At 39.0% G+C, this 25,714-nt stretch overlaps 4 protein-coding genes across 14 annotated transcripts in view; 2 read left to right on the top strand and 2 right to left on the bottom strand.

Annotated features, from left to right (window-relative positions):
- LOC118745701 (phosphatidylinositol 5-phosphate 4-kinase type-2 alpha) overlaps positions 1-25,714 on the bottom strand; it is a 110,904-nt gene that overhangs the window by 67,285 nt on the left and 17,905 nt on the right. The window contains exon 1 of one of the 4 annotated variants that reach the window (XM_036479300.1): positions 17,295-17,701. The exons of 1 other annotated variant lie outside the window; for it this stretch is intronic. The gene's annotated coding sequence lies outside the window, so the exon portion shown is untranslated. Of the gene's footprint in view, positions 1-17,294; positions 17,702-25,714 lie in introns of those variants that run through there. 2 more of the 4 variants (XM_036479304.1, XM_036479303.1) reach the window with 2 other exon arrangements.
- The window catches only part of LOC118745702 (guanylate kinase-like), a 61,509-nt gene that overhangs the window by 17,884 nt on the left and 17,911 nt on the right, over positions 1-25,714 (bottom strand). For 2 of the 8 annotated variants that reach the window (XM_036479312.1, XM_036479306.1), the window contains exon 1: positions 17,295-17,362. The exons of 3 other annotated variants lie outside the window; for them this stretch is intronic. The gene's annotated coding sequence lies outside the window, so the exon portion shown is untranslated. Of the gene's footprint in view, positions 1-17,294; positions 17,363-17,624; positions 17,750-25,714 lie in introns of those variants that run through there. 3 more of the 8 variants (XM_036479313.1, XM_036479309.1, XM_036479307.1) reach the window with 3 other exon arrangements.
- On the top strand, positions 1,824-2,279 carry LOC118745478 (cell wall protein DAN4-like). Its single transcript, XM_036478926.1, has one exon. The coding sequence runs from the start codon at positions 1,824-1,826 to the stop codon at positions 2,277-2,279; it is 456 nt and encodes a 151-aa protein (XP_036334819.1).
- LOC118745479 lies at positions 5,996-8,496 on the top strand. The gene is made up of 2 exons (XM_036478927.1): positions 5,996-7,438; positions 7,494-8,496. The coding sequence occupies exons 1-2, from the start codon at positions 5,996-5,998 to the stop codon at positions 7,500-7,502; spliced, it is 1,452 nt and encodes a 483-aa protein (XP_036334820.1). The 3' UTR covers positions 7,503-8,496.

Here is a 25,714-nt window from a genome sequence, read left to right on the forward strand (position 1 = left end):
GAAGATAGAAAATTGCAGTTGAAAGGATGTGCATTTTTTATTAAAACATATTAGTGGTATTCACCAAAGTGAGCAAGTGAGCAGATTAGCTCAAGCAATGCCAGTTGTCAACAGTCAAGCAACGACTGCTCATCTGCTCTTTTGCTAGAGTGCCAGGCTACTTGCTCAAGTTGGTGAATACCACTATTGTATTGTGAATATGTTAACTGCTATGTTGACTGAAACAATAAAAGTCAGATTTAACTTTTATAATTGACCGAAAAAATAAAAGTCAAGTTTTAACTTTTATATTTGACCGAAAAAATAAAAGTCAATTTTTAACTTTTATTTTTGACCAAAAAAAAATAGTCAGATTTTAAGTTTTATATTTGACTGAAAAAATAAAAGTCAAGTTTTAACTTTTATTTTTGACTGAAAAACTATCAGTCAAAAAATAACGGTAATTATTGCTGACTTTTTTGAAAAAAGTAAAAAAAAATAAATAAATCATATAGGATTAACATTCCTTGTCTAACAAGCATCACATTGCTATATACAAATGTTAAAAAGACCAATTCTTTCCGACGGACTTTTTGAATTGAAATTTTGAAAATAACTATTATTTTCGGTCCCTGCTATAATTTATAATAGAAGTCATATCAATTTATAAACATGTTTCACCATATAAATTAATAAATCTAAATATATGTGTTTTTACGTTTAATATGGTTTACATTTAACTAAATTATTTCATAACACATATTCTTTAGATTACTTCGACTTGTAAACAATAGCATTAATTAGTATTACCACAATAAAGGTCATCGACTAGCTATTAACGTGCTCGGACGTGTAGAGTAGTGCTATCGTCAGTGCCAATTCAATAAACAAAATAAGCTAAAAACCATAGTGCTTCTCAACACAGTGCTTAATATATTCCTTGTTACACTTTCGTAGCAATAACTTATAAACAAGTTCAGTGTTCGATCAAAATACCGTTTGTGCCTACCCAAAAATACCACCAACACGTGATCCGCCGGACAAAACAACAAACCGTTTTTTAATACTAAGGGAAATGGACACATACGACACACACACATTCCCTACACTTCAACAAAAACAAACAACACCCAGCCAACCAAAATACCTAACAATATCTTCAACTAATGGACAATTAATTAAACTTTCCCCGTTTGTAATAAAAAAAGGTATTGATGCGATATCTACCCAAATAGACAGCATTAAACAGCTTAAAGACGGTTCACTACTGGTTTTTGCACGCAATTCTAAAGTAGCTGAAAAATTTTTAAAAACCAAATCTCTTCTAAACATTTACCCTATCACAGTCAAGCTGCAAGACAACCTCAACACGGTGAAAGGTATAATATACGCCCCATGTCTCAACTTCGTAAAAGAAGATGAAATTGTCCAAGAGCTATAAAGTCAGGGAGTGACCAGTATTTTCAAATTCACCCGCACACTCGACGGAAAAACAACCCCCACCGGAAAAATCGTTGTAAACTTTGACCTGTATCACCTTCCAAAATCACTAGATGTGGCTTGGTACAAAGTAAAAGTGTATCCCTACTACACTAACCCCATGCGTTGCAGAAATTGCCAACTCCTAGGTCATACCAAAACCAGATGCTCTAATCCAAGCACCTGTTAAGGATGCAATTTGACGCCCCATTTTCCAGTTGAATGCACACGCAAACAATGTGCAAACTGTGGTGAAAATCATTCCTCCTCTGATAAAGACTTTCCCAGGTACAAGCAAACAAAAGACATTTTAAAAATTAAAACGATAGAAAAATGCTCTATGGGGGAAGCGCGTCGCAAATATAATGAAAAACACACTCATACACAAAAAACCACAAATTTCATACGCCAACATCACCAACCCAACCTTGAACAAACCAAGCACAAAAACAACGCCAAATACATCTACATCTACATCCGCAACATACAAACGCCCAGCTTCGCCAACAAAAGCTAATATAACTAAAATAGCAAAAACTCAAACGCATATTAACAAACTCATAACCGACAACGACTCTACTACCAATAAGACATCCACCCAAATTACTCAATTTACAAACGAAAATGTAAACTCAAACAAGAAAAATCTACCAACAACTAATCCTTCTCACGAAGACTCACATACCCACTCTAGCCAAACGCAAATCACTTCGCAAACCAACACCACTTCATCTCCACTCAGCCAAATAACACAACAATTATTAAACGAAAGCAGCTATTTCATGTCAGTCTTTGATTCCGAAGAACAGCCTAAACTATAAAAAAAAAACAAAAACAAAAACAAGCAAATTATCAAATCAAACATACATACTTACTCTAATATTACACATACATTCACAAATGATTTTTAAAATAATACAGTGGAACATTAAGGGCTTCCTAAACAACTATAATGAACTTAACATGCTAATAAAAGAACAAACTCCCACTTTCCTGTCTTTGCAAGAAACTCATTGCCCCGCAAATTTTTCTCCAATTGTACCCAAAAACTATCTCAGCTACTTCCATAACACCCCACAAAACACGACATCCAAACAAGGTGTTGGTGTACTAATAGAAACAAATATTCCACACAAAATAGTACCAATAAACACACATCTGCAAATAATCGCGGTCGAAATCAACTTAAACCCAAAATTTACAATAATAAGTTGTTACATACCACCTAATCAACAAATTCCCTGCCAACATCTAACCAATCTACTTGCGTCCATTCAAACACCAGTTGTACTGCTAGGTGACTTTAACAGCTGGAACCCTTTATGGGGCTCTCCATCGCCCAACTCTCGAGGACAAATTCTTGAAAACTTTATAAATGAAGCGGAACTATGCATTTTAAATGACGGTAGACCCACACATTTATCAACACATGGTACTTTAACACACATAGACATCACATGCTCCACACCAAACTTCCTTCCATTTATCACATGGAACGTTTTAGAAGACCTTTATCACAGCGATCACTTCCCTGTGATATCCACAATCACTCTATCACAAACTTACAACACCCACTACACAACAAAAAAGTTTTTATGCGATTTTGCAGAATGGGAAAAATTCAACCAAACTGTGGAAGGCCATACAGCGATAACCCAAACAAGGAAGCAAATAATCAGCGTTGCCATTTTAGCCGTTTTCCGGCTAGATTTAGCCGGTTTTGATAGCAACTAGCCGGAGAAAATTCGATCTAGCCGGCAGCCGATTTGTTAGCCGGTTTGTAAAAAAAAGTTAGCCGTTTTTAGCCGATTTTACTATTTGCCTAATTTTCAGGTGCAAAAAGTAAACAAGTTGTTCGAAAGCAATAATGCAGACCCAATGAAGATTTTTAATGAACTCAATGGTTTACTTTCGCATCTAACTTCCTAGTGGTTATTAGCGCGGACACATTTGATCCTATATGCTCCCCGTTGGAACCACACCTTGATCCATTTCCTCAGTTTTATCACAGTTTTGAAGAGTATTTAAAAACAAAAGTAAGCACAAACGCTTTTGACCACGAAGCCGAGAAAATAATTCGAGAAAATGGTCGCTATTTTATTATCACTTTAATAAAGGAATTACGCCAACGCCTCCCTCCAAATATTGCCACACTAAAAAAAATTGCCTTTTTTCGGTTGGAAATGCATTAAGAGTAATTAAACCAAAAGTATTTGTTCAACTACAGCAACAAAAACACAAATATAATGCCGACGAAATAACATCCATAGAGATGCAATGGCAACGGTTAACGTTACATACCTGGCGTAATTTAGACTCAACTGTAAAATTTTGGGCCGAAGTTTATCAATTTCGAAATGCCCTAGGAGAAAACCCTTTTGCTGACCTTTCCAACCTAGATTTTAGTTTTCTTGTTTTGCCTATAAGTAATGCAGAGGTAGAGCGAATATTTAGTTCAATGAATATAATAAAAACTAAGCAAAGAAATCCAATGTGCGTTAAAACATTAAACGCTCTTTTATATATAAGATACGGTTTAAAACGTGAAGAAAAATGCTACCATAATTTTACTGTAGATGACGATCTCTTAAAATTAATGAATTCAGGTATTGTATATAACAGTGATTCATTTGATGATGGAATACACTGATGAGGAATATACACTCTATATAAATTAATGGTGTTAACTAGTCTTTCGTTTCTTGCGATTTATTTAAATAAAGCATGTGAATTTTCACTAAAACATTTTAGCCGTTTTTAGCCGCTTTTTTTTGCCCATCTAGCCGGTCGGCCCAAAAAGTTCTGGCAACACTGCAAATAATATGACCAACGCAATACGTACAGCAGCTAACCTATACGACCCTCAATCTTCAAATAGAGGCAGAAAACGCGTACCTTGGTGGAACTCATGGCTGGCTTTTTTACGAAGTGGAAAGATGGCAGCATGGCACACTTTCCGTAGACACCCAACACAACTAAATCTCTTAGAATACAAAAGAAGAAATGCAATTTTTCGCAGAGAAATGAAGCAACAAAAGAAATCCAGCTTTCAAGACTTCGCAAAAACAATAAACGTCAACACATCAGCACAGGAATTATGGAGTAAAGTCAAAAGACTAACAAATCAGAACACGCAACACTCAATTATAGCACTTCAAATCCACAACATATAATTACTCACCCCAAGTTAATAGCCCACCATTTTGCCCAAAACTTGTCAGAGCACTCATTAGACGAAAACTTTCCCGACCAGTTCAGACAAGCAAAGTCGCTGCAACAAACTCCCAATCAAGTTACCTCGAAAAGTGCAAGGGAAATGGAAGCCGACATAACAATTAGTAGTAGTAGTAGTAGATTCTTTATTTAGCCGTAGCTATTTAAAACTTTCAGGTACAGTTTAGAAATACAAAATGTATCTTAAGAATAGTTAATTGACTTATTGTGAGCTATAATGTTCTCTAATATGATATATTATCAGTCTTTTAAATACATTAATATTTCTTTCGTTTTTTATATTGCTTGGCAATTCATTGAATAGTTTTAGACCTTTATACATTAAAACATTTTGTGCCTTATTGGATTTATCAAATTTGATTCTAAAATCATTCTTGTTTCTTAAGCTGTAGGGTTGCGCATCTCCCACATATGTTATTTGACTCGTTAAGTACTTTGGTAATAGATGATATTTCATTTTAAACACAAAAAGGAGTACGTTCATAGTGGTTCTTTGATTAATATTTAACCATTGCAGTGTGTCTAGCATATAGGTGATTGGCGTCAGCCTGCTACATAGTAGTATACACCGCATCCCTTTGTTTTGTAGTTTTTGCAGCCTGTTTTTCATCTGTGTTGATCCCAGGAATAAAATGGTTGAACAGTAATCAAAGTGTGGCGAAAAAATCCAATTTTTTTTGAGATTTTCCTGCAGATGTAATCTATGTGTTTATCAAAATTTAGCTTTTTGTCAATGACAATGCCGAGAGATTTTATTTCATCAACTTTATCTATTATTGCATCGTTAACTATAATATTATCTTCAGATTCGCCATTGATCACAATTGCTTTCGTTTTTTTTACGTTGAGTTTTAGCTTGTTCATATTAACGTAGTTATAGACAAATTTCAAATTATAATTCAATCTAGCTATACACTCCTGACTTGATTTTCCAGACGTATATAATAGTGTGTCATCTGCAAACTGACAGATTTTAACTCCTTGTAGTATATTTTCCATATTGTAGTAGCGTTGTATAGGCTAGCTTAAGTAATAGATTAATAAATCATGTAAATCATTGTAATAGTGTAATAGTCCCTTTAGCATATTTTTAGTACACGAATAGTGTAACTAGACCTTAAGATTTAGTTATAAGACACCATCTTGTGAAAAGAAAAGAATAAAAGAAGACATTCCAATTTGTGCAGCGAAAGGAGAAGGTGTTTTATTTAAAACCCGGCTACCACTTTATTAACTTGAACCTGTACATTTCATCAGAAGTGGTCACAGAACCCTTCCAACGTAAAGCTTTTAAAATTTCAATATGAATCGGGAAACAATTAACGCGGAGAAGTACTCGCTACTTCAATTAAAAGCGTGGTGCACGGCAGTGGGGCTCAACGCTAGTGGAGCAAAAGCGTCGCTGGCTGCACGACTTAGCGAGCTGTCGGCAGAAGCACGGGGCTTGTGTCCAGGAGCCATTGACGTGCCTGGAGGTGATAGTGTGCCAGAAAAACGCGGCGCGAAAGCTACGGTGCCACCAAATATCGATGGAGGCAATGGTACAGCCAAAGAAAAAAATAACGGCGAAGGTGCTGGCAATGGTGCGAATAGCGGCGATGGACCAAACAACGGCAACGACGCGAATAACGGCGAGGGATCAACCAATGACAAAGGTGCGAATAACGGCGATGGTGAGCGTGGCAACGATGGAGCGAATAACGACGATGATGGCGATTTTACAAATGATAGCAACGGCGCGAATAACGATGGTGCGTCTAACAGCGATGGTGCGTCTAACAACGATGGTGCGTCTAACAACGATGGTGCGTCTAACAACGATGGTGCGCATAACAACGACGGTGCGTATAGCAACGACGGTGCGAATAGAGGCAGTGGCGTAGAGCGGCGCGAATTTTCGCAAGAAATTGTTAGCGTGACAAGTGAGCTAGGGTGCGGCCCAAGTAACACCCGTGAATTCGATGGTACGAAAGTAAGTCTATTAGAAAAGGAGATAGAGTTGCTTAAACTAAAATTAGAGCTACAACAAGGCGGAGCGAAATTGACGGTCGCAACAGACAACGCTAAACCTGGGTTGGAGACTATGAAAGAGCTTATGGCCGACTATGACGGAAGCGAGGATTTTGACATGTGGCGGTCTCAGTTGCTCCATTTTCAGCGAGTTTTACAAGTCAGCGATGAGGCGTTAAGTTTAGTCGTACGGCTCAAAATGAAAGGCGAAGCCCTGATGTGGTACAACTCCAACAAGATGTTTATGCGCACTGTTGGCGAAATCCTCGCAGAAATGGAGGCAATATTCGCAAAGAAAGACAACTTGCTCAATGTACGTAGAAAATTTGAAAGGCGAATTTGGAAGTTTGGTGAAGAGTTCAGTAGCTACGCTAACGAGAAGCGGCTGTTAAGCGCTGGCCTCAACCTATGCGACGAAGAATTTGTTGAATACCTCGTAGACGGCATTCCTAATAAACAATTGCAGATACAAGCCAAGCTTCAGAATTTTAAAAGTGCTGGTGAGGTGACTAGAGCATTTCGGACTGTCGAGTTGCCGCGACGAGCCGCACCAAAAACGAATTTACAAAGTGGTGAAGAGCGGCTAAGGTGCTACAACTGCAATTGCTCCGGCCACATCGCAAAAGAGTGCAGCAAGCCTAAGCGCGAATACGGGACGTGCTTTGCGTGTGGCGAACGCGGACATTTTGCGGCGAGCTGCAAAAACTACAAGAAGTCGACATCCAGTAGCAATTTTGTAAGTTATTTTAGTATTAGTATCGTAGATAATCTTAATGTTGATATGGTTATAGAATGCCTAGTCGATTCGGGGAGCCCAATAAGTCTTGTAAAGAAGAGCCTTGTACCGGGAAGAGTGCAGTTACAAGATGAAAGAAACTCATACTATGGTCTCAATAAGTCAAAACTATCAATTTTTGGAAAAATATTTTGTTATGTCAAAGTGCTCAATAAAAACGTGTTGATTGAACTTATAGTAGTTCCTGACGAATCGATTAGTTATTCAGTTATTTTAGGCAGAAATTTTATTCAGGCAAGCGAAGCCAAGCTTAAAATCGGTGATGTAGAGTTTATGGATGAAACTGCAGACACAGATGTTGTAAACAGTGTAACGAATCTTAATGTTTGTAACAAAGAAAAGGTGGCCAGTAAAAATTCAACATACAAAGCAGCGGTTGTGCCAAAGGTTAGTGTCACAGATAAAGAAGAAGTGGTTAGTGGTAGTTCTACATACAAAATAGTGAACGAAGCCGTCAACGAAATATTAGCGATAGAAATTCCTGAAATGGGCGAAACTGAGTATATGATTAGCGACAAAATAAGTTACAAAGACAAAAAGTATTTTCAAGAGTTGTTCCGAGAAGAATATTTGTGTGCAAAAAGACCAAAAGAGCCTAGGGTCAGGCAGGAAATAAGTTTAGCTTTGGAAGACGAAAAAGTTTTCAGTTGCGCTCCACGAAGACTTTCGTATACCGAAAAGGCAGAGCTACAAAAGATATTAGATGACTACTTAGAAAAAAGGTATATTCGCCCTAGTAGTTCAGAATTCGTTTCTCCAATAGTTTTGGTGAAAAAGAAAACGGGCGAACTCCGAATGTGCGTCGATTACAGGAAACTTAATAAAGTCACGGCAAAGGATAACTACCCTATACCACTGATTGATGACTTGTTGGATCGGTTAGTAAACAAAAAGTTGTTCACGAAGTTAGATCTGAAAAATGGATTTTTTCATGTGTTTGTTGAAGAAAAGTCAGTAAAATATACCTCGTTTACAACGCCACTAGGGCAATTTGAATTCTTAAGAATGCCATTTGGGCTAAGAAACGCTCCGGCTATTTTTCAAAAGTTTGTAAATAAGATATTCTCGGAAATGATACGCAGTGGAGAAGTAATTGTGTACCTGGACGATATTATGATCGCGACAGAGACTGTAGATGAACATATTCACATTTTGAGAAAAGTTTTTCGGTGTCTGGTTGAGAATAAACTAGAGTTGCGATTAGATAAGTGCGAGTTTTTCTCGGCAGAAATTTCATATTTAGGTTACGCGATCACGGGCGAAGGGATACGGGCTGACAAAAAAGGATTGAAAGCAGTTGAAAATTTTACGGTACCAACCAAAGTGCACGAAGTGCAAAGTTTCTTAGGACTCTGCTCCTACTTTCGTAGGTTCATTAAAGATTTTTCGACCATAGCCAAACCCCTTTACGACCTCTTGAAAAAAGAAGATAATTTCGATTCGGTCAGCTGGAGATGGAAACGTTTGATACACTTAAAGCCAAGTTAATAGCCTCCCCAGTGTTAGCGATATACGACCCTTGTGATGCGACAGAACTCCACTGCGACGCGAGTTCACTAGGCTTCGGGGCGATACTGCTTCAGAAGAAAAAGGATAATAAGCTACATCCAGTTTTTTATTTCTCGAAACGTACAACGGATGTAGAGTCTAGGTATCACAGTTTCGAAACACTGGCGATAGTATACGCGTTGAGGAGATTCAGGGTATACCTACAAGGCATAAAATTTAAAATTATTACTGACTGCAATTCGCTGACGCTGACACTAAATAAAAAAGAAATGAACCCAAGGATTGCCAGGTGGGCGCTAGAGTTACAAAATTACGATTACGAACTCGAACATAGAGAGGGTAAAAGGATGCAACATGTGGACGCGTTGAGTAGAGTAAATAACGTCTTGGTGGTTCACACCAACACGTTTGAAGAAAATTTAATTATATGTCAGAATAAAGATAAACACATAGAAGATATCAAAAAGGACTTAGAGTCTAAAGAGAGCAGCCAGTTCGAAATGAGAAATGGGGTAGTGTATAAAAAGAAAGATAAAGATTTACTCTTCTATGTGCCAGAGTCCATGGAACCACATGTTCTATATAAATACCACGACGAAATGGGGCACTTAGGAGTACACAAGGTTGTAGAGACTATAGGGAAAAGTTATTGGTTTCCGAATGTTAGGAAAAAGGCAACCGTTCATATCGAAAACTGCTTGAAGTGTATAGCCTTTTCAAATAAAAGCGGTAAGAAAGAAGGAATGTTACACATGATTCCAAAGGGAAATAAACCATTCGAAATGGTGCACATTGATCATTACGGACCGATCCATAGCAAGGGAACAAAGTTCAAGCACGTGTTGGTAGTAATCGATGCATTCACGAAGTTCGTTCGTTTGTATCCGGCCAAGACAACAGCGTCGAATGAAGCTGTTTTAGCCCTAAAAGATTATTTTCGAGCGTATAGCAGACCGAGGTCTATAGTATCAGATCGGGGAACTTGTTTCACGTCGAGAGAGTTCGAAAATTTCTTAGAAGATAATAACATAGAACACATAAAAGTAGCAACAAGCTCACCTCAAGCAAATGGTCAGGCCGAAATTGTGAATAAAAGTTTAGGTCCAATGATAGCTAAGATGTTAGATGCTGAGAAAGAGGTGGACTGGGAAAATGTCTTGGAGTCAGTAGAACATGCTATGAATAATACGGTTCATAAGGCAACCAAAGAGCAACCCAGTGTATTGCTATTCGGGGTCCGACAGAAAGGAAAGGTCATAGATAGTGTGAGCGAGAATGTGTTAGAATTATTAAACACTCCGAACCACAAAAATATAGAAGATCTTAGAAAACAAGCAGAAGTTGAACAATGTAAAGCACAAACTTATAATAAAGGGTACTCAGATGTTAAACGTAAAAAACCATGCAACTTTAAGTTAGGAGATTATGTAGTAATTTCTAATATTAGCTCGCAGACAGGAGCGTCTAGCAAACTAATCCCTAAGTTCAAAGGGCCGTATAAGATATCTAAAATTCTCGACAACGATCGCTATCTAGTGGAGGATGTAGAGGGCTTCCAGCAAACACAAATACCATACAAAGGTGTCTGGTCAGTCGCAAATCTGAAACCGTGGTACAATTGCGAAAATGCGAATTCCAAAAGATAGGATACGGTTTTTTTGGTAGAGAAAATTTTACGTCATAAGCTCGCGTATATATATGCTGAGCAGAATCAGGTGATTCTATTCATCAGGATGGCCGAGCTGTAGTAGCGTTGTATAGGCTAGCTTAAGTAATAGATTAATAAATCATGTAAATCATTGTAATAGTGTAATAGTCCCTTTAGCATATTTTTAGTACACGAATAGTGTAACTAGACCTTAAGATTTAGTTATAAGACACCATCTTGTGAAAAGAAAAGAATAAAAGAAGACATTCCAATTTGTGCAGCGAAAGGAGAAGGTGTTTTATTTAAAACCCGGCTACCACTTTATTAACTTGAACCTGTACATTTCAATATCATTAATGTATATTAAGAACAGAAGAGTACCAAGCACGGCACCCTGTGGCACGCCTAGTGTTATTTGTGCAGGCTCTGAGATGCCCTCTCAAGTAGCTTCCGAACCACTGATTTTCCACACCATCAATTCCGTACCTTTTCATTTTCTCTATCAGAACAGACCTGTCTATTGTTTCGAACTGCTCTGTACTTTAAAAATAACCAAAGGGAATACACCCGTTTTCGATCGTATATCATATAATATGATCAAGCACCTAAATCTCTCCACAAAAACAAGACTGTTGACACTTTACAACACCATATTTTCCACAGGTATCATCCCTCAAAACTGGAAAGCAGCCACTATCATCCCTATTCCAAAACCCCAAAAAAGCAACCAACTGGCTGGATCGTACCGTCCGATCTCGCTAATCTCGTGTCTTTCGAAATTTGTAGAGAAAATAATAGCCACGCGGTTGCTCTGGTACGCGGAAAAGATGAAGCTCATCTCATCCAACCAAGTCGGGTTTAGACCTGGTAAAGGATGCATTGACGCTCTGCTGCACATTGACTATGACGTCTCAAAAGCTCTGTCAACACGGAATCACACATCAATCTTATCAATTGACTTTGAGAAAGCATTCGATAGGATTTGATCCCACGTTATCCTAAAAACGCTACACCAATGGAAAGTTGGTCCGAAAATTTTCGGTTTCATAAAAGCATTTCTCCAACACCGAAAAATCCGTGTAAGAGTAAATGGCATCTGCTCTACCCTATACCCCTTGTTCAATGGCATTCCACAAGGCTCACCCCTTTCAGTTCTTCTATTCTCCATAGCTTTCAACGAACTCAATTCAATCCTCTCAAATAATGATCGCATCTCTCACTGCATATACGCAGATAATTTATATATCCTATGTAATATCAAAAACAACAATGAATCCAATCAGGTACTCGAGAACGCCCTTAAAGAAATAGATGCATGGACATTAACATCAGGAGCGAAGATATCCTTCGACAAAACAAAAAAAATACACATCTGCAAAAAGCACCAATGTAACGCAAACAACCACAACCAATACTATTCGAAACGTTGAAGAACTCCGAATTCTGGGATTAATATTCACCAATAACTACTCCTGGAATCGCCAACTATCTACACTAAAAAAAGCACTACTGCCTAGAGTCAACCTCATTTCATATCTCTCATACAAAGGATATGTGCACATTAACACCCTCATACACCTCATAAAAACAATAATCATCAGCAAAATTGATTATGGTTTATTTCTTTACGGCTCAGCTTCCAAACCCAGCATTAACACCATAAAGAGCACATATCACAAAGCTATCAGAGCTGCCCTTTTTGCCTTCCGCACTACCCCAGTAACAAATCTGTTAATCGAGTCTGGCCTACCAAAACTTGAAGAACGAATACATACTGTTCGAGCCAAACTTATTCCAAAAATACTCTTCCAAACCAACTCAATAATAGACAAAGATGCGAAAAGACTGGTGTCAAACAAGCGAGCACTAAGGACGGTCCCAGCAATATCAAGAGTGCTGCAACTCTACACCGAATACGATATTGTACCAAAACTCCGGGCAATCGATAATCACAACCCTCCTTGGAAAATTAATCAGGCGTCATACGACTGGTCGTTAAATAGATATAAAAAAGACAGTACCCCTAACTTCACCTTTAAACAACTGTTTCTACAAAAAGCAACCGACCTCAAAAAGAGCGGATGGACTATCATTTACACAGTTGGCTCCAAAACAAACTACTCAACAGCGTTTAGCGTTACGACCGAATCTGGTTCTTATCTAAGCATAAAGCAAATGATCCCTCTTTCCTCAATATTCTCTGCAGAAGCAAGTGCCATTCTAGAAGCGTTGGCGCTATGTACTCATAAAAAGCAAAAAGTGGTCATATGCTCTGATAGCCTGTCACGTCATACGAGCGGTGAGAAATCCCACCTGTAAGAACTGGGAAACCATCAACAACATTAGGGATATACTAATAAAAAACGTCAACAACGTTAAGCTACTCTGGGTTCCAGGACACGCATCGAAGGTAACTCCCACGCCGATGAAGCTGCGAAATTCGCATGTAAGGCTCCCATCGTCACCGCTTCAAGCATAGAAAAAACTGACATAAAACACCACATCCACCAACACCTAAAAGCAAAGTCAAAAACGGAATACCAAAACTACCAACACCCTCACTACTCAGCCATCAACAAAGATCTGTTCCTCCGGAATACCCCAAAAACGTAAACGGTTTTAAAACCAGGATATTTTCTCGACTCCGTCTTGGGCACACAACACAAACACATGCATATCTCCTAAAAAGAGAAAACCAAACAATCTGCGAAAACTGTAACTCACTCCAAACATTGCAACACATCCTCAACGATTGCCCTCTATACGAAGAAGCAAAACAAGCAATACTCGACTCACAGAACACTTCGGAAATACTCTCAATTCCTACCTCCACAAACATTGAAAAAATCGCTAGATTCGTTAAAACTATTGATTTAACCATATAACCACTAAAACTACGTGACACATACACAAATATAAACACAACTCATTTCTGCAACGTAGAGCTGATGGCCTCAGCAGCCAATGCTCATATAATTGTATTAGTTCTGATATTCATATCAGTACTAAATAATACTAATAATAATAATAATACCACAATAAAAAAATACAATTACGTTATGTTTTATTAATAACTAGCTTTTACCCGAGGGTTTCACCCCACGTCTTTATACATATATAAAAAATAATTTATGTAAAGATGTTGTATTTTATTTCTGCTCTAATTTTACTATAGGGGAATACTGAAGGACAGTTGTATAGCTTGGTCGTTATGTAATTAAATGTAATAATAACTTTTTGGCACAGCAGGTGTTTTTATTTACATTAAAATATCTCCAATAAATAGTATATCGTCGTTTAAAGTACAAACCCGCGTATCAACCAAATGCAAAACCGCGTATCAAGATAATGTAAAACCGAATGGTTCCGAATTTATGGCGATACAACATTCAACGCCTGTGTTATGCGCTGCGCCCCCTTTTACAAACTCATTATATAAACATACCTTACTATAGCACCTATGTGACATAGATATGTATGCAATTCCACCCCTATGAGATGACCCACGCCCCCTTTTACAAACTCACGTATATATACCTTACTATAAGCACCTACCATAGGTGTGTCTGCATACCAAATTTCAAGTTCATGTGACTTATCGTTCCGAAGTTATGGCTTATTAAAAATTCCACGCCTATGAAATGTTCCACGTCCCCTTTTAAAAACTCATTTATGTATACCTTACTATAAGCACCTATGTACCACAGATATGTGTGCATACCAAGTTTCACGTTTATGTGACTTATGGTTCCGAAGTTATAGCTGACAAAAAATGCCACGCCTTTGGCATGTGCCATGCGCCCTTTTACAGACTCATTTATATATATACCTTACTAAAAGCACCTACCATAGATATGTCTGCATACCAAATTTCAAGTTCATGTGACTTATGGTTCCGAAGTTATAGCCGATTAAATATTTCACGCCTACAGGAAGTGCCACGCCCCATTTTCCAATTCCGCCCATTTTTCCCCATGAGTATGGAATTAATTTCATTTATCTCGTGACCAAGTTCCAATACTCTACCACAAATATTTTAAGAGATATACAACATGAAAATTTTAGTTAGTATGGGAGTTGCCACGCCCCCTTTTCCAGTACTGCCGATTTTTCTCTATGCCCATAACCTTCCCGGTCCAAAAGTTATAAGGTAACAAACAAACAGACATTCACATATTCACATTTATATATATACAGTACTGGCCAATACAATAGCACCCCCATTTCAAAGTGATATTGTTTGCCACTCATGTTTATTTATTTATTTTTAAGAATTTTCAATTAAAATAAAGTTCATTCTATCACAACACTCATATAAACTCAAGTTTACAACTTTTTAAAAGACCGCAAAAAAATGCAACAAATCTTCACCCAAATTTCAAACTTTTTTCTCAGAAGCGGTATAATTTTTTGAATAAACAGTTTTATAGCCCATTCAGTTTTAGTCTAAGGATAAGCAAGTTTCAAGTGGCTAAAAATTACCGTTGATTTTTTAGAATTTCTTTCGCCGAAGATGTTGCGGGTTTCTGCCATACAAAAATAAATTGTGTTTAGTCGTTATATGGAAGCAAATGAGACAAAAAAAATCTAAAAAATTAACGGTAATCTTGCACATTATTGGACTAAAATTGGGTACTGTTTAGTAAGTGGCCCACCTATTTCGGGGTATTGCGTCCAAAGGGGTGACCCGATCCAAAATTGCACACACTTTTAGCCAAGGGTCTACCCATTATTTTAACATCCACTATTGTAATTTTTGGTCACTAATTTATTTACAAATTGGGTTGGAAATATGCCCTTTTTTGTAAAATTCGGAAATTAGCGTACATTTATCACTATTATTTTCCTTAAAGCAGCCACTTCACCAATGCATTTTTATATTCCCCTTCACTTTAAACTTTATTCGACTTGTTACAACTTTCTTTATTACTTTAATTTTAACCTATCAATCACAATTTATTAAATAAAAACACCTTCAAAACCACGCGTCTGCCTTTGGTTGCATATGCAAATTAAATGGCGTAGTTCAGCTGTCAAACTCCAAAATATGCAAAAGAATGAGAGACAAAAGAAAATAGGATATAACCCTGTAAGCATTAAAAATATACAAAGGTGTTCTCTGCAAAGGTGTTCAGCTCCTTTTCTTCGCAAAACAGAAAGGAGAATTCTACTGCCTGAGGGTTATAATCCCTAAGTGCGGCCGAAGGCCGCCTACGCAGAAAGTTGTTCTCTGTAAAAGGAGTTCAGCCCCCTTTCTTTGGCAACACAGAAGAGAATTCTACGTAGTGAGGGTTATAATCCCTAAGTGCGGCCGAAGCCCGCCTACGCAGAAAGGTGTTCTCTGCAAAAGGAGTTCAGCCCCCTTTCTTTAGCAACACAGAAGAGAATTCTACGTAGTGAGGGTTATAATCCCTAAGTGCGGCCGAAGGCCGCCTACGCAAAAAGAAGTTCTGCGCTAAAATACTATCATATTACTATTACTACAACATTTCGATCTGTCGCTTTTTTCTTAATTTCACAATATTTTTAGTTAATTTTTTTTTTCCTTAATTTTTTTTTAGTTAATTTTTTTTCAAATCGGTTGCTTTTCGTAAAGTGGCGACTGTCCCCTTTCGGATGAGGGGGGTTTGGAGGGCCACGCCTCCCCCCCTTCCGCCCCCCACCCCAAAAACGATGGGCCAATAACTAAACATTTCCCCTAAAATTGAATGCGCTATAAAACTGTGTTTTAAAAAAAATTTTAGAGCTTCTGAGAAAATAGTTTGAAATTTAAGTGAAAGTTTGTTGCACTTTTTTGTGGTGTTTTAAAAACATGGATTTATATGGGTTTTGTTAGAGATTGAACTGTATTTAAATTGAAAATTCTTAAAAACAAATAATTAAACATAAGTGGCAAACAAAGGGGGTGCTATAGATATGTCCAATACTGTAGATGTGAAGCGAATCTTTAATATTTCATACATTCAGTCCTAAAATTTTTCAGCACATTAAATTGCTGCACCACACCCTATTTGCCGAAAAAGCGTTGTCTACACCCCTAATTCCTTTATGGGTACCAAATTTGGCGAAAAGAAACAGCTCAGTTTGTTTCCTGGATATACTGAGGTGGAAATCTACAATTTGCTCGATGTTTTGCTCGCCGCTTCACTATGTGCTTACCCTTAGAAGTAATATTAGAACAAAAAACCCTTCAAACTCGCCAGTAAGGTTTGATTCTTGTTGTCAAATTTTTCAATAGCCTCAGTTGTAAAAAATTTACTATCCAGAGTTCTTTGCGGTCAATTGGCAAAGTTAAAATAGAACGCCAGATGGTTAGAAACATTTAGTAGGTGTAAATATGGGGTTAGCTATGTAAGCTAAATATGTGGGCTAAATATGTACAGCTACATAAGTACTTATTCCAAAACTATTTTAGATATGTTTTCTTTAAGAATATTTTATGCTGCGGCTATTCCTTTTCAACGTGGAAGCGTAAGACATAATTGAGCTAATTTCTGTGCGGTGGCTTAATAGCACTTTGCTTGTGTATAGAATTGCGGAAGTTCCCGTCATATACATACATATGTATATACACATGCAAATACTGATAGGTTACAGAACTAAAAAAGATTTGTATTTTTTTCAGTAAAAATCAAATACTTGGTTTGTTCTAGTGGTGCAGGATTTCGTCAAAAGTCGTTTCCGCTCACACATTTATAATATCTTCAGTAATAACTGGCTGACTATTTCAGACTAAATCCTGGAGTACTGAAACAGACTGTGTACAATTGAGAGTACATATACATATCAGAAATGTGCCCACAAATGAGTTTTCATAAAACATTGTTCACTTGTCACCTCACTTCAACTAAATATTTTTATTAGTCGCGCGATAATTAGTTGTGAAGTCGCGCATTCTTAGTACCGCGTGTCTGACTTGTTCCATGTTTAAATGCTTGTATGCGATGTGTTAGATGCAGCGATGTGTACCTTAAGAAATAATTAATTGTCGCTTTATTATGTACGACCGGCTAACAAAACTGCTGCAATTTTGCTGTAGTTACCGGTAGCAAGTTGACGAAACAAATATGTAAATGCATGCTATTTATTACCACTACAAGTAGAGATGGAAAATAATAGATGGCACTATCGATAGTATCGATGTTTTTCCGCCATCATCGATAGTTTTTCACTCATTCGTAGTGACATTATTGCCCCTTATCGTGAGTTTCGCCCGAAAACAAATGCCCCCAAATTTTTTTCATCCACCCGTATTGAATGCAACTCATAATAAGGGTGACTGAATCCATTAGTAATGAATTTTCGTAGTGATCTGAATCCATTAGTAATGAATTATCATAGTGAGATCAGATCGAAAAATTGTCCCCCCCAACATGTTCAGCGACCTTGAAAATATATTGTAAGGCCTTTAAAAACTTAAATTTTCGCACGAATTGAAGGAAGAGTAATTTTAAGCACTTGAGGCGGAACACAAAATGTCCACGCGAGACCTGTTATATTTTTGCACAAAATTTTCAGGGGATAGTTTTTAGCCATAATGCAAGCTAAAAAATCAAGAGCATCAAAAAAATATGCACTTTCATTTATTTCTAGTCAGTCTAATGCACATGCGTTCTTGGTATTTTCATTTATTAATTTATTTAGTTTTGTCTATGAATTAGCAATTCTTACAGAATAAGTAAAAGTAAAAGTAATATTACAATTACTTTGACATAGCAATGAGAGCAGATGTTAAAGAGCAAGATTTTTACTTACAGGTCTATTCTGCACTTTACCAAAGATTTACCAGCTTATGAGATGGTAACAAAATTTACCGCTTACAAGGGTACACAGAATTCGAAAAGGGTTTACAATATGACAGGAACTTAATTTACCGGTTACAAAACTTTTATTACCAGTGCAGAATAGACCTGTTAATAGTGATTTTACCTGGGAATTAAAACCAAGTATAGTGGCTGAGAAGCAGCGTTGTGCATGTAAAATATTTATATTTAGGGTGCTCACAGTTCTATATTATCTACTGTGTTAATTTTGCCACCTGGTAACTTTAAAACATTTTACCATGTGGTAACTTTATTTGTTGTTTGTTCCCATACTAATTAGAGATAACCCCTTTGGGCAAAATTACTCGACTTTGTCTCATGTTTTGTTTTGTGTTAAACTGGCATCTCTGATCAGCTAATTATTCGCGCTAAGAAAAAATGGAAAGTGGAGCAGAAAAACATAAGGTGGGCGCAATTTAAAAGATTTATAAATATATATATGACTATATTTGTTTTATTGACAATTTGAAACACATGTGCTCACAGTTCGAGTGTGTTATCTTGTTAAAGATGCCACCTTTTAACTTTACAAGAAAACTGTGAATACCCTATTTACAATTCTTTACTTGTAAATAATGTAAATATTTACAGGGTGATATTTTTGGTGTAAGTAATGTAAATATTGGTAAATATTGTCTCGGTGCGAACACCAAAGTGTTTCAGCCAGGGTTGCGACAACACTAACGCCTATGTCCCTGTGGACCATTGGACCAGGCCATTGAGCCTGCACGCTTCCTGGGGCTTCCGTTAGTGGAGCTTGACGACAACGACTGAGATATTCAGGGCTATCACAGAACCCATCGTAGCTTCGATTTTCGTGAAATCTACGAAAGTGCTATCACAGAATCCGAATGGCTACGAACGTAAATTCGAAATTCGTAGTCTTCATTGAATCCGTACGTAGTGAAGATTCGTACAGATACTCTACGACGAGATCATGCTGTCGGAACAAAATTTAAAATCACTCAATCTTAAAAATAGGGGAAGAAAGCTGCATTATTTTTAATATTAAATATTTATTATACTCCAAATTTGTTATAGTTTGATATAATTTCATATATTTGTGTAAACGCAGGCGTAAAATACCAATGCCATACATACATACTTATGTACATACACGCATTCATCTGCTAGACGCTATTTAATAAATTAATATTTTGTATGGATCGAGGAAATAATAGTTTAGCAACAATTTATTAGGAAATAAACCTAATTACTTTAATATAAAAATTTATTAAATAAAAAGATATTTTTCTATTTAAAATAATAAAATCTAATCTAAAAATAAACTAAAAAAAAATATTTATTAAAAAAATAAACAAAAATTAAATCAAAAAAAAAAAAAAATCTCCACTGCCCCACGACTCGGACTCGAACTCGGCTCTCTCAATTGGCAGTCTAGTGCTTTGCACACTCGGCCATTGCGCCTGATGGGACAGCGTGAGCAAAATGACATACAGAAATGTCTGTTTTTTTCCTTTGCACTAACTGATTTCGAATCAGCATTCGAAGCTGGCAACGATATTTTCGAGTTCACTCGGATTCAGTGATAGCAATTTTTTCGTATTCGTAGCGAGCATTTGAATTCGTAGATTTTCTACGATGGATTCCGTGGTGGCACTGATTAACCGATCTGGGCGGGGTTGTTGTAGTCGCTACAGCCGGTTCTACGTTTCGACCATCTAACCTGGTTTAGGTCGGCGAAATCCATCAAACGTTTTTCGACCGTTGGGCTACATCTGTTCCGTATTTTTCTACTCAGGGCTGGCATAGAGTCTAACCCAGGGCCATAAATTTACACCTTCTGCGTATGCCAGAGACGACTGCATGCGAACTCCACGTAGGTCAGGTGCAACACCTGTGACGGGTGGAGTCATCTCCGCACCTGCTCTTGCCTACGTACGCACCGGCAATGGACCTCGTTGTTCGTGGCCCCATGCTACGCGAATCGGACCGCTTCCACGGCAAACCGCCATTCGCCTGAGCAGCACAACACCAACACCCCCACACCGCAACATAACACAACAATAGACACACTAACGAACACAACAACACCCACACACCGCCGCCTGCAACTCCTAGTCCCTCCGACAATCTGCTCGGTTCGTCAGTGCAGAATATACCGTAACGTGACATCAGTCAAGTACAACTCCTGCCGTGGCTGGTGCCACTTTAGGGCATGCTCCGGACTTCGCAACACGCGTGATTGGACGAGAGACTACGTGGAGCCCTGCTGTGCTGCCCAGTTGCAAACTTCCCCCGCGACGACGCCCACCACCACACCGTCTGAAGCACATACAGCAGGGGGCCGGCAGGCAACACAACTCCTTAACACCCCGTATCACAATTGGTCTCCCAAGGCACACAAAAATGCTACAATGAGGTGAAAACCGTATGGTAGTTGGCGACTTTAACGCGCACCATGATCTTTGGCATTCAAGCTTGTCGAATAATCTTAGGGGAACACATTTGGCTGAGCAGATAGACGATTCGACATTCTGCACAATGAACGACGATGCATGCACCAAGATTACGGGCAGTTGCTGCAGCTCGCCTGACCTAACAATGGTCAGCGCTGGCCTAATAAACAGCGTATCATGGCGGCCTATGCTGTCGACTGTGCTTCCGCGGATCACCGGACCTGTGTTAACTTCTCCGAAGCTGACTGGAAAGGATGTTACTGAAAGCACCTTCACTGCCCTACCCATACCCACCGACGTTCACGCAGTAGCTGCTGCAGCTCGCTTCATCCCAGCGGGATGTATTTCGTATCCCCGTCCGGATTTTCGTGCGGAAGCGGCTGTCCTAGCCGATGAGCCTGACAACCTTCGTCAGGTCGATCCCGGAAATCCCCATATCAGGGATCTCACATAAGCACTTGAAACTTGCATTTTTCTTGAGCTAGAATTCAGTGGGCTATAAAACTGCATACTTAGGTTTTTTATAAAAGTTCTTATTCAAAAGTTTGGTGTTGTTTTAAAATTTTGTTGTATTTTTCTATTTTTTTTTACAAAGTTTGAAATTTGGACTTATATGGGTTTTGGTTAGACAGTGAGTTGTGTTTTTATAAAAAAAAAAATTAGCATTAAACAAACAAAAGAAAAATAGCCGAAACTGGTCACAATGTCGTGTCCCTATTATTTTTCACATGACTGTATGTGGGCGTGTCCAACCCCGTCCACTTTTACATATTACAGTTTTTACTCTTAACAGACCTTAATTGTAAAAATTGTATTCCGATATTTTCGGCGACGCTTAGTCCTTTTTCAAGACTCAACAAAATCTATTTTCGGACGCCCACGATTTTAATTGGTGGAAACTGTTGGTTGACATTTTAATGAAATTATTTCTTTCTTTTCGAGCCAATTAGAATGATTTTTCAAAACTGCTGATTTTTGGCGTTTGGATCTTTGCCAAAACAATGCAATTTTTTTTTAAACGTAATTAATACATTTTTGCAACTCATACCGATCTGGCTCAAAACCCCCATATTCAATATCTTTCGCTATTGCACCCAGCACATTTTGAACTTTCTGGGAATGCGTACCGGAATTTTCACGCCAAAACTCGAAAACATGCAATCGAGAAAATTCGCAGTGGTAACTTGTGCCTAGAAACATTTTGAATTGGAAAATTAGATAAACCAAAAAAATAAACATGAAAAAAAAACTGTAGAAAGTAAAGAGCTTGGATTACGTTATGGAATACTACGCGAGCCTCTGCAGGTCAATGCATCTACACTGACACTTTTATAATCTGGCTATTGCAGCAGGCTCAACAGCTACCTGAGCAGAATCAACGAGGATGTGCCCAACCAATGCCCGGCATGTGGAGAGTCGCCACATGACTCCCGGCACCTCTTCACATGCCCTGAGAATCCCACTCAGCTAACGCCCCTGTCCCTTTGGGCAGCCCCTGTCCTGAAATAGACGACAACGATGATGGATGAACCGTCCCGAACGGGGCTTAGTAGCCGCTACAACAACAACAACATAATCTTAAAATATTAACAAACAATATGTAAATAAAAATATTGAGGGCCGATAGGGAAAACACTTAAAACATTACCTAAATACTTGAAAGACGAACCAAGAAACACAGAAAATCCTACTTTTCTAAAACAACGATTTGCATAAAACACAACACGAATTATCTAAAAGTTTAATTGTAGAAGTAAAGTCAATACCTTTATGTACAATATCCATTGCATACAATTTTGATTTACTCGGCTTTTCACAATATTTTAATTACGTTAAATCCAATTCAATTTTCAGCGTGATTGAACAATTGATGACACATTTGTTATATGACAACATGAATTTTGGACAAAAAACTGATTGCAAAGCCTATTTTGGTTCAAAAATTTTTACATACATTTTTTTAATTTTGGCCTATGGCAGCAACCACTGTGCAGCGGCGAGGTAAGGGTAGCCATCGGGAAGGCGAAAGCCTCCAAAGCCATAGGACCCGACGTAATTTGTATGTTGATGCTGAAAAATTTGGGTCCTGCGGGAGTGGACTATCTAACCAAGGTCAACCTGTCTATGGCCACTCTCGTCATTCCAGACATCTGGAAGATGGGGAGAGTGGTTCCACTGCTCAAACCGGAAAACCAGCCAACAAAGGAGTCTTATCGCCCGATAACCCTCCTTCCCCGTTAGCGAAGACACTAGATGCCTTGCTTCTCCCGTATTTCACGAACCACCTAACCCCAGCGAAGCATCAGCATGGGTTCCGTAAAGTGTATAGCACAACAACAGCACTTAACACCATAAATACTCAGATAACTCGTGGCCTTAACCGAAACCGCCCCAGTGAGAGAATTATTTTAGTAGCGCTGGACCTTTCCAAGGCGTTCGACACTGTCAGTCATTCAACGCTGCTAGAAGACATAGAGGCCAGGTCTCCTCACTCCTCGGCGAAATCCTCGGCAACCCTATTCACCACCTGGACGAAGGAGGTCAGACTGCAATTGGGTATTCACGTTGCTGGCGTAAGAATACCGACGGTGAATAACCCGAAAATCATCGGAGTTACCTTCGACAGCCTGCTCTCCTTCTCGGCGCATACAACCGCAATTGTCAACAAAGTATAAGGCCGCAACAATGTCCTCAAGTCGCTGGCCGGCAGCACTTGGGGCAAAGATAAAGAAACGTTGTTGGCAATATACAAGGCAATTGGACGGCCTGGGACTAGCAGGACACGGCACTACGAACAGCGACCGGATGCCTCTTGATGACTCCCCAACACCACCTACACGACGAGGCCCAGATGCTCCCAGTCAAGGAGCACAACACAATGCTCTGCAAGCAGTTCCTTGTGGGGAGCCACAGACGTGGTCATCCTAGCAAACAGCTGCTTGCAGAAGAGCCCTCGCCAAGGCACGTCAGGGGGCATCTCTACGAAATGACGGACGAGGTCCAGAGGTTCATTAAACAACCTGGCCCTGAACGACATTCACAGGGAATCAGTCTCGAGTTATGTAGACTCCCGCCCTGTGAATGCCGTTCTAGGCACACAACCACCGGACGTAGACGGGACAATACTTTGTCTGCATCGGGAGACCCGCACCACAATAGCCCAACTTCGCTCTGGCTATTGCAGCAGGCTAAACTCATAGCTGAGCAGAATTAATGAGGATGTGCCCAACCGATGCCCGGCATGTGGAGAGTCGCCACATGGCTCTCGGCACCTCTTCACATGCCCTGAGAACCCCACCCAGCTGACGCCCCTGTCCCTATGGACAGACCCAGTTGAAGTCGCACACTTCCTGGGCCTCCCCTTAGCTGAAACGGACGACAACGTTGACGGATGAACCGACCCGAGCGGGGCTAATTCAATATTTCAAAGCTCCCTCAACCACCAGAGGGAGTCACTATTGTCTCTTATGCTGACGATTGTTCGACAACCCAACCGCTGGACCGAACCGCATACAGACAGGCCCTGAACGATATTCACAGGGAGTCGGAGTCAAGTTATGTAGACTCTCGACCTGTGAATGTCGTTCTGGGCACACAACCAACCGACGTGGACGGGATAGAACTTTGTCTGCGTCGGGAGACCCGCACCACAACAGCCCTTCTTCGCTCTGGTTATTGCAGCAGGCAGAATAGCAGAATAAACGAGGATGTGCCCAACCGATGCCCGGCATGCGAAGAGTCGCCACATGACCCACGGCACACAATGGGCCATATGACGACATTAGCCGGAAAAAAATCAAATTGGAATTTTGATTTTTTGATAACACTGTGGAACAAATTCAGGTTAGCAAAAGTTAGGTCGAACCTGAGAGTGAGGGGTGAAAATATAGGCTAAATTAGAAGACCCGTATCGCGGCGTTTGTTTATGTTAGTTCGATTTTTTTTTAATCGGCCTTCGAACTTTGCAGTCAAATGCAATAAATTTCTTCCCCTTCTTCCTTTTTTTCCTCGTCTTCCTCTTTTTTGTTTCCAACCACCGCACAGATAGCGATTTTTATTTATTTCGTACAAGCGAACTAATATCAAAAATAAAGATTCAGTTAAGACTCGAAACTCAGCCGAAGCTATGTCTTTTAATTTTCGCTCGGTCGTGATAAAATTCGCTATTAATTTTTTTGGAACTTATTTCATTTTGTGATTGATTTAAGTTAAGTGCATCGGTTTCATAAAAATAACAAAAACAACATTGTATAATATATATTGTATTAAAAATGTCGGAACCAAAACTATTATTTCATTTTGTGATTGATTTAAGTTAAGTGCATCGGTTTCATAAAAATAACAAAAACAACATTGTATAATATATATTGTATTAAAAATGTCGGAACCAAAATGTAAAATGGACCATTATAGTAATGTTTGTGGACGTTTCATAGCAAGCGATGAAAAATGTGGCAATGCGAGTGATTGTTTTTTGGAAGCCTATAAACAATATTTCCCGCAAGAGTTTATCACTGGCGTAAACTATGCCCCTGTTGTTGTTTTTGTTGTAGCGACTACAACAACCCCGCCCAGATCGGTTGGTATCTCAGTCGTTGTCGTCAAGTTCCACTAACGGCAACCCTAGGAAGCGTGCAGCTTCTGCGGGGTTTGCCCATAGGGACAAGGCCGTTAGGGATGTCGGGTTTGCCAGGCATGCGAAGAGATGTTTCGAGTCATGTGGGGTCTCTCCGCATGCCGGACATTCGTTCGGCACATCCTCATTCAGCCTACTCAAGTAGGAGTTTAACCTGCTGCAGTAGCCGGAGCGAAGTTG

Source organism: Rhagoletis pomonella, unplaced genomic scaffold (assembly GCF_013731165.1).
Source record: "Rhagoletis pomonella isolate Grant_MI unplaced genomic scaffold, Rhpom_1.0 Rhpom_scaffold_00009, whole genome shotgun sequence".
In the NCBI taxonomy this organism is placed as follows: domain Eukaryota; kingdom Metazoa; phylum Arthropoda; class Insecta; order Diptera; family Tephritidae; genus Rhagoletis; species Rhagoletis pomonella.

Excerpts from the sequence above, each read along its gene's own strand:
- LOC118745478 (XM_036478926.1), top strand. The coding sequence starts at position 1,824 with ATGAAAAACACACTCATACACAAAAAACCACAAATTTCATACGCCAAC.
- LOC118745479 (XM_036478927.1), top strand. The coding sequence starts at position 5,996 with ATGAATCGGGAAACAATTAACGCGGAGAAGTACTCGCTACTTCAATTA.